Source organism: Onychostoma macrolepis, chromosome 02 (assembly GCF_012432095.1).
Source record: "Onychostoma macrolepis isolate SWU-2019 chromosome 02, ASM1243209v1, whole genome shotgun sequence".
Classification (NCBI taxonomy): domain Eukaryota; kingdom Metazoa; phylum Chordata; class Actinopteri; order Cypriniformes; family Cyprinidae; genus Onychostoma; species Onychostoma macrolepis.
Window position 1 is genome coordinate 35,214,052 of NC_081156.1, and position 10,225 is coordinate 35,224,276.

A 10,225-nucleotide genomic window follows, 5' to 3' on the forward strand; every position below is an offset into this window, starting at 1 on the left:
CAGGGAGTTGCTATGAGGTTTCTAGGATGTGGGTGGTTGTCAGGGAGTTGCTATGGGGCTGCTAGGGTATTCTGGGTGGCTGTCTAGGAGTTGCTATGATGTTCTGGGTGGTTGTTGTGAGGTTGCTAGGATGTGGATGGTTGTCAGGGAGTTGATATAAGGTTTCTAGGATGTTCTGGGTAGTTGTTATGAGGTTGCTAGGATGTGGATGGTTGTCAGGGAGTTGATATAAGGTTTCTAGGATGTTCTGGGTGGTTGTTATGAGGTTGCTAGGATGTGGGTGGTCGTTAGGGAGTTGCTATGAGGTTGTTAGGTTTTCTGGATCGTTGCTATGAGGTTGCTGGGATGTGGGTGGTTGTCAGGGTGTTGCTATGGGGTTGCTAGGGTGTTCAAGTCAATCCTCAGGTCTCTGTGATGTTCTGCTCATGTTTTGCTCATTTCATCAGCTCTCTGGTGAAAATTATGATCATGATCATCTGATCACGTAGCAAATTAACACCAATAATTACCCACAATTCAAGAATTTACAGTATCTCACAGATATTAATAAATAAATCACAAACATAGGATTATTCACATCTCTGTTGTGAAAACAGCAGGCAGGCTAATGAGAAGTAGTCTTGTGTGTAACTCAGGTTTAAGGCAGATCCACGCTGCCCTCTGCTGGTAGTGTTTATATATGACACCTCAGGAAAGTCAACATGAAATCAAAATTAATACACGTTTGTGAATTACACACATAAAATGTCCATATGACCTGACAGACATCAGAAGATCAGTCCACCAGCTTCAAATCCAAGCTGCAGAGAGGACATTAAACACTGGATGTGTCTCTGCTAATTCATAATAAAACATAAGTGCTGATCATAGAAGATAAAGTCATAGTGTTGATATTCGTTCATGTGTCATTCATACTGACTGTAACTACATGAATTATTTAGCAGTGTCTCTGTTCATAAGATGAAGCTCAAGTCAACAGACAAAATAATCAATGAATAATTAATGTATGAGTGAATCACAAAACTACCCAGAAATATCCTGGTCATATGTCATATTCCAATTAAAATAAAATAATATATCTATATCTACATCTATCCATAATTCAGTAATGAACATTTAGAAAAGATTTTTCACAAAACAGTAATGAAATTACTTTTAGAATATTGAGATTATTTCCATAATATTTATATTTTAAATGCACATATTAAACACATACATAACATTTATTTTTATATTATACATTTATGAAATAAATGGTGTATAATAGGTGATTTCAGGTAAATTGGGACACTTTGGGATTGGGACCATTGAAACGACAGAAAAATTTACCCGAATTCATCCAAAGTATTTAAATATTAAAATTTTAATAAAACATTTTAAAATGATTTTATTTCATATAAAAAAATATATTAATATTTAAATATTTAATATAGTAATATAAATATATTTTAATATTTAAATTGGTTCTATAATATAATAATGTAATATAAGTGAAATGTAAATATTTGTGACTTTTTGATTGGACTTTAAATTGGTGAGCATCATGTTAAATTTAAATAATAATGATAATAATAATAACAATAACTTCATTCTTAAGCAAAAAGAAACTCTGGAAAAGAAAGTCACGTTTATTCAGGTTCTCAAGGCATCAGTTTCTCAGAGAAAAATAATGACATCATTAATCAAACAGCTTTCATTCAACTGGAGTTAACAAGCGAACACAGTTAATTTGGTTGTTTAAAGCTCCACGTCTTCGGTGGAAACATGAGTGATTCATTGAGGACAGTCTGTGTTTGGAGTTTATTTGCGCTCGTCAGCGAATCGAGTCGTCCTCCTCAGTTACGACTGTTCAGACACTGCTACATTCCCAAATAAAGAGATTCACGTCGAGATGAAGTTTAACTAAACCCAGTAAGCTATTGCACATTCTCACTGCATTTATAATCACACACACACACACATTCAAAACACACATTAAGATTCACTCACTCACTTATTATCATCTTTAAACACTTAAAATCAGCTTTTAGTTTTGTGCCCATCAATGTCATGATCAGAAAAAAAACATCTGGAATTATAAAAAAAAAAAAAAAAAAGACAAAAAAAATATGAACAACTTTCCAGGAGAGTCCAGACCAGTTCAGACCAGCCCAGCTAAAACCAGTGCGGTGAAACCAACAATAATCCCATCAGCTTTGAATAAATTACTCGTGAAGTGAAGTGTGTTTGTGTGCTGAAGGGAAATGAATGAATGAGCGGCTGGAGATTCTGGACTCTGGTTTTGTTCAGTAGGCTGTTGTGGGCGTTTCACGGGCGGAGCTAAACAGAAGCTCCGCCTTCGAGCTGATGAAGTAAGTCACCAATAGAGACAGCAGCAGCACGGCCACGCCCACTCCCAGTGTTAACATCTACCAGAAACAAACACACAGAGAGGGAGTTAAAACAGACCCAGGTCATATTTCACCTCAAAATCAGAGGGGGAAAAACTAAGAAAATATGTGTGACCCTGGAGCACAAAACCAGTCATAAGGGTCAATTTTTTGAAATTGAGATTTATGCATCATCTGAAAGCTTAATAAATAAGCTTTCATATTTGGCTGAGATACAACTATCTGAAAATCTGGAATCTGAAGGTGCAAAAAAATCTAAATACTCACAAAATCACCTTTAAAGTTGTCCAAATGAAGTTTTTAGCAATGCATATTACTAATCAAAAATTATGTTTTGATATATTTACGGTAGGAAATTTACAAAATATCTTCATGGAACATGATCTTAATATCCTAATGATTTTTGGCATAAAAAAATGGATAATTTTGACCCATACAATGTATTGTTGGCTATTGCTGCAAATATAGCTGTGCTGCTTATGACTGCTTCTGTGCTCCAGGGTCAGATATTTTGCATAAAGAATATAACATGTATTTTAGGTTCATTATGATATACTTGTATTATGAGATTATTTACATGGCAATTAAATACAATTAATCTTAAATTCTCAAAATTGTAATGCAGAACATTTGCATGTTGAGGAGGAAAAATAAAATATATTTGCATAAAGATAATCATCTATATAATGTATATAATCTATAATCATCTATATAATTTCTAGATTTACTGTACTGAGAATAATTCAGATATTTTTATTAGACATAATCAGATCACATTCCACTTTAAAAAAAAAGGAAAAAAAAAAAAAAAAAAGAAAATATATTTTGCGTAAAGAAAATAATGCATATTTTAGGTTCATTATGATTTAGTATATTGTGACATTATTTACATGACAGTTAAAGACATTTAACCCTAAATTCTCAATATTTTAATGCAAAACATTTGCATGTCGAGGAGGAAAAATAAGAAAATATATTTACATCAAGAAAATAATGCATATTTTAGGTTCTTTATGATTTTTGTGCAGTATGGTATTATTTACATGACATTTAAATCCAGATTCTCAATACTGTAATGCAAAACATTTGCATTGTCACACTAAGAATGTATTTTTATTAAAATCTGCAAAAATCCTATACCTTATAAAATATCGTAATGCAGTACATAAATTATTTTGTCTTTTAATTATGATGAGAAACATGACTGACATGTATTTAATAGATTTCAGGCAGTTCACCCCGTTATAGATGTAAAACTAAATTATTATTGATCAAAATAAATCTGATTTCTGTTAAGTTTATGGCAACTGTGACAGTTTTTATATAATTAAAATACTATAGTTTTTATTAATACTTTGAATTATATTTTTATATTTTCATTTTAATTAAAGTTCATTTTTTGTAATTCGATGTGCTTTTTTTCTCATTAAATGAAGAAAAATGATCCCTTTAAATGTCTATTGTGACATCACTATTATAACCAGTGGCGATACACACTGGGCTTTTATTGCTTCTATTGTCCTCATTTGTAAGTCACTTTGGATAAAAGCATCTGCTAATTGACTAAATGTAATTATTATTAGTATTATTTTAAAATATGTCTATATAATTTGTATTCATTTTAATTTCAGTTTTAGTTATTTTAGTAAATCAAGCTAAACTAAATGGGAATGAAAAATGTCGCTTTGGCAACTAGCTTTTTTTTTTAGTTAAAGTTCATTTGTATGTTTTTAGTTTCAATGAAGTCTATCAGTGCTGAATTACCTGCAGTTCTCTGCTGGCCACCAGAAAGATGCGCGCTCGGATGCTCTTCCAGCGGGACTCGGTCCATGTGGAGTAATTTCGAGAGCCGTACTCCAGAAGCTCGAAGGCAGGAGAGACGGCTTTGGAGAGACGCACAGACGCTCGGACGCAGAACGGCTCTCCGGTGCCGTTGACCGACGCCGGACCCGACACCCAGAAATACGCAAATAACTGAGAGAGAACAGACACAGAGCATGAGAGCAGGGCATTCTGGGAAACACAGGTGAAATATATTATATAATTAATATAAAATAATAATATAATAATAATAATAATAATATAAAAATAAACAAACAATCTAAAAAAAATAAATAATAATAATAATAAATAATAATAATAATAATTTAATTAATAATAATAATAATAATAATAATAATTTATTTATAAATAATTATATTTTTAAAAATCACTTTTACATTTGTCCACCACCTTATTATACACACACACTGCTGTTCAAAAGTTTGGGATCAGTAAGATTTTTAATGTTTTTTAAGGGAGTCAACTGTATTTTTAATTGTAAGTAACTGTATTTTTAAAAGTTACTTAATCATTTGTATCTATCATTTTTCATTTGTCTTCCTCATTATATACAAATAAATAATAAAAAAAAAAAAAATAGAAAAATCAAGTTAATGATTGAAACAAAAATTAATTCACATAAAAATTAATTATAAAATGAAATAAAAATCAGTCTAGTCCACCACAATATTTACTAGGCTCTTCACAATGCATTCTGGGACTGTTAGGTTTATGTAGGATACTGCCCTTAATTATTAACAGTTTGGTGTCGTGAAAAACCTAATTACTATCATTTGAAACCAAAACCAGTTGCATAAACACTGTCACCATGTCAAGATTGTGTCTTAAGGACTAGTTTGACTAACTAGCAGGATAGTTCACCCAAAAATGGAAATGTGATGTTTATCTGTTTACCCCCGGGGCATCCAAGATGTAAGTGACTTTGTTTCTTCAGAAGAATACAAATGAAGATTTTTAACTCAAACCGTTGCAGTCTGTCAGTCATATAATGGCAGTCAATGGGCTCCACGGCTTTGAGAGGGAAAAAAACATACACAGACAAAACCAAATTAAACCCTGCGGCTCGTGACGATACATTGAGGTCTAAAGACACGAAACGATCGGTCTGTGCAAGAAACTGAACAGTACTTATATGATTTTTTACTTCTGATACACTGCAATGTTCACAACAGCCGGCGCATGACGCGTCTTATTATTTTACAGCGGATCGCAGACTTATAAGTCCATTAGGACTGTTGGACAGTGCAGTGTATCAGAGGTAAAAAATCATATAAGTACTGTTCAGTTTCTTGCACAGACCGATCGTTTCGTGTCTTTAGACCTCAATGTATCGCCACGAGCCGCAGGGTTTAATTTGGTTTTGTCTGTGTATGTTTTTTTGACTCTCAAAGCCGTGGAGCCCATTGACTGCCATTATATGACTGACAGACTGCAACGGTTTGAGTTAAAAATCTTCGTTTGTGCTCTACTGAAGAAACAAAGTCACCTACATCTTGGATGCCCCGGGGGTAAACAGATACACATCACATTCTCATTTTTGGGTGAACTATCCCTTTAACCAAGTGGTTATCAGTCTTATGAGTTCATACTGTAAACCCCTTGACTTCCTGCAGAGTCAGTCAGTGAGATGAAGGTTTGCTCACGTCTTTGTTCTCGGTGCTGATCTCGCTGGGGTTCTGGCACTGGCTCTCCGTGAGGTTGGTGACGGTTCCCGTCAGATTAGCCAGAATGTACTGAACGAAGCGCGTGACGCTGTGAACAGGGCCATGGATGCGAGGACCGAGTCCGATGTAGAACTGAGGAGGACCAGAACCTAAAAACGACAGGACACCAGCTATTCAATCAAAAACCACTTCTATCTGCGTCTGTTCCCCACGTGAATCTATCATGTGACTTCTGATGTGCACTACTTTTTTAATGGCACTTTTTACACTTTCACTCCATGCAAAGATGTGTCACTTTATGTTGCACGGAGAAAAACATCATCCATAGGTTTGGAAAAACATGAATGATGATTTGCTTTCATGTTTGGATGAACCAACTTCATTTATATATCATATCATATCTCATTTATATGTGTGTTTATGTGTGAGAATGGAGTATAAACACAGACGGTCTCACTTAAAATGCTGTTGTCTCCTTTCTTAGTGACTTCAGGAGGCAGCAGCGACCGAAACCAGCTGTTATTCTTCTGAATTAGAAAACCGTACAGCAACTGAGCGACCTGAGAGAGACAGACAGAAATTATGTCATATCTAAAACAACATTTATATTTATTTTTTTTTTACATTTTTATTAAATTTATTTAAACAAATAAATATTTTCATAAGTAAAAATTCTATATATTTATGTGTGTGTGTGTGTGTGTATGCATATATATGCATAAACATTTAAATGTATAAAAATGAAATGTTTATTTAACAAAATTAAATAAAATTGTATTTAATTATAAATATAATATTTAAATATTATTATATATACAGTATATATAAAATATTTTTCTTTTCTTCATTCATTTTGTGTAAAAATGCTTTGGCAATACTGTATGTAAACACAATCATGTCCATAAATACAGAACGAGTCAGAACAGAATGAGTCACATGTGATCGTGCGTGTGTGTATGTGTGTGTGACTCACGATCTTGGGGTCTGCGGTGATGTTGCTCAGGTTGCTCTCATCTCCTCCTGCCTGAATGTAAAGTGAGCGAGCGACGAGTGTGGCCACTTCTGCCAGAGACTGAGAGTGAAGAGAGAAAAACACTCAGATGAGTTCGACCGCACCGACACGGATTCACTCGCAGTAAACACATCCTCAGGAGTCACACACCTTAGCCTCATCCGTCTCGTACCCCAGCTGCTCGTCTGGACTCAGGTCCGGCGGATACGAGACGTTCAGGTTCTCTGCGTCATCGTACATACTCTCGTAGTACCTGTTTCAGGTACAGATGACAAAAAACACAACATGTGGCTTCAGACGCTTGATTCACACAAACATGGCAACAGAACAGAAATAGCTCCAGTTTCTCTGAACAGAAAGGCTTTACACAGTGACAGAGTTTATATCAGTCCTTCAGGAAACACAGTCATGTTAAAAAAAGAAGAACTAAATGCTGTATTTGACAATGTTTGTGTTCATGATATAAAGCTTTAAATGGTAGTTAATGTATGACATGTCCATGGACTTTTTAAAATCAATATCAAGATTTATGAAAGACTAAGCGCCATTCATGTTGATTGTCTCTTTGACACACACCCCATACAGTGATGTACAAAAATATCACAAAAAAAGTTAGTCAATATCACACGAAGAGTGCCAGTTTTCACTTCTAAAAATCAGCATGATTACAAATGTGATACTGATTTTGTTAGTGCTGTCAAACGATTAATCACAATTAATCGCATCCAAAATAAAAGTTTTTGTTTACATAATATGTGTGTGTGTGTGTGTGTATTTATTATGTATATATAAATAAAAAACATGTGCATGTATATATATCAGAAATATATGTTGTTTATTAAATATATTTATATATAATATAAAATATAAGAATATAAATATATAAATGTATATACATGTAAATATTTTCAAAATCTATGCTATTATGTATCTTTATATACATAAATATACACAGCACACACACAAATATTATGTAAACAAAAACTTATTTTGAATGTGATTAATCATTTGACAGCACTAGATTTTATGCAACAGTTCAATAAACAAGAAGTCCATATTAAGAGACTTACGTTTTAGACGCCATATTGCTTGTTTTTGCTCTATTTCGCCAACATGACGGTGTTTCGTTCTTGAATGAATCAATTGTTTAAATGATTCGGTTCAATCGCAATGACTCACTTATTAACGGTGACCTGCTGCCACCTGCTGGCGGTTTTAATTCCACATTTAAAGTACCTTTTCATTTTTTAATAATTGTAAATATCAGTATTCAATGTTTAAAATAATAAAATATTATTTATGCATTGGTAACTGCAGGTTAAATGCATTCATGTCCCTGTCTATAATATAAATTAATAATTTCATGTTCCAGAAAAATTGTGTGTGGACTCTTGTTCTTGTTCCACTGATTTTTGCCTCTTACAAAAGCCACAAAGCCTTCCAAGAAGACAGTAAAGGCTTATGTCATGCTTGAGCTTTAGTTAGGCTGAAACTTGAAAGTTAATTTTCATGAAATAAATGCAATGTTTAGGTATTATTATTTTTTTTATTACTATTATTTTGATTTATGCCTTAGTTTTAGTTTGTACTCTTTACCTTTTTTAAAGTAATGTGAAACTGATTTTTGTATTTTTTCTCCCCATATATATACATACGTGTTTTATTGATATATTTGTATTTTGAATGTAATTTGGCAATTAAATGCACTAAATGGGTTTAGTTTTCACGGTTATTAATGTATGCAATTTCGGCAATAAAAATGTAAATTTTCTGAAAAGGAAACAAATTAGTTGTTTATTTTAAGAGATCTATCCTATTTTCTCTTGTATATTTTGTATTGCTCTTTAATACTTTAACCGATTACTCGATTAATCAATGGAATAATCGGTAGAGTACTCGATTGCTAAAATAATCGATAGCTCCAGCCCTAACGGAGACCTGTTGTTGAAGGATGCACGATGGTCTGCCAGCACGAGGCCAGGGATCTGTTTGGCTCGCAGGAAGCGCTGGAGAGATGAAGGCGGAAGCGGCTGAGTGAACGCTAGCTGATCCAACGTGACATTCAGACCAGCAGCAACAGACTTCATGTTCTTTATCATAGCTTCCACCTGAGAGAGAGACCGAGAGTGAGGGCGAGCGAGATAACAGATGAGAGGGGAGAGAGAGGTTCCTCTCCTCCTCGCTCACCTCTACATTCACACTGCTGTTCTTGCGGGACACAGGGTCAGAGTGCATCCAGAGGCTCCGCCCACTGCGCAGCCCGACCTATGAAAACACAGGAAACCTGTTACTAACATGCAGCATCTCAAACACACTATAACTGAATGAACTACAACAACCAGATGGACAACTGAGACATGACAAAAGACACCCGAAACACGCAAAACAACGGTTTATGTGTTTCTTCACGTTCTGTCATTCGTCTGTTGGGAAACAAACTAATGACAGAACGGATCATGTTAAATATTAGGTTAAATCACTCATAAATATCATTTCTATTCATGTAGCTTTTTTGGTTCCTGGAAAACTAATGATAATGATATTCCAAATGCCTGGTCAAATCAAATCTGTCATTTGGCCTTCAATGCTTTATGACATAATAATAATAAATAATAAATAACACAACAAAAAATAATAATAGTAATAATAATAATAATAAAAACAAAATAATAATAATATTTTTTGATTATTTAACCTTCTGTACAGCACTCTGGTCAACCTATGGTAGTTTTTAAATGTGCAATATAAATAAACGAAAATATATAAATATATAATATAAATAAACAATAACCATAATAAAAACATAAAATTATTCATAATACAATATATCATCATCATAATAAAAACAATAATAATACTAACAATATAATATAAATAATAATATAAATAATACTGTTATTGTTATTATTATTATTAATACCAATAAAATTAAATAATAATAATAATAACAGAACAAAGTGAGACAACAACAGCAGTAATAATATTACTATTATTAATACTAAGAAACTAATAATAATACAATCAACAATCAAATCAGTTATTTGACATTCAGTGACATGCTTTTTTAAATGATAGAGGATAATAATAATAATAACAATAACAATATTTGAATATAACCATAATAATAATAAAAAATATTATAATAAAATAATTTAAATAAATGTTCATACCTGCCCAATTTCCAGCATGGAGTGCACATTTTTCATGTCAATAACAAAATCGTTTTTTTCCATGTCATACACCATTTTTGAGCTGCCAATATAGTCAAAGGCTTCCTACAAGAGAGAAAGAGCTTGTAAAAATATATAAAACTGTAA

General features: G+C 33.0%; 1 protein-coding gene across 1 annotated transcript in view; it reads right to left on the minus strand.

Moving 5' to 3' along the window:
• Positions 1–1,608: 1,608 nt before the first annotated feature.
• Positions 1,609–10,225, minus strand: part of ncstn (nicastrin) — a 16,246-nt gene continuing 7,629 nt past the window's right edge. Inside the window, exons 9-17 of the mRNA XM_058764140.1 lie at positions 10,079–10,183; positions 9,096–9,173; positions 8,847–9,016; positions 7,059–7,161; positions 6,870–6,968; positions 6,354–6,456; positions 5,876–6,045; positions 4,155–4,364; positions 1,609–2,408 (exon numbers count right to left, since the gene is read on the minus strand). Coding sequence (XP_058620123.1) covers positions 2,286–2,408; positions 4,155–4,364; positions 5,876–6,045; positions 6,354–6,456; positions 6,870–6,968; positions 7,059–7,161; positions 8,847–9,016; positions 9,096–9,173; positions 10,079–10,183 — 1,161 coding nt within the window. The 3' untranslated portion in view covers positions 1,609–2,285. The remainder of the gene's footprint in view (positions 2,409–4,154; positions 4,365–5,875; positions 6,046–6,353; positions 6,457–6,869; positions 6,969–7,058; positions 7,162–8,846; positions 9,017–9,095; positions 9,174–10,078; positions 10,184–10,225) is intronic.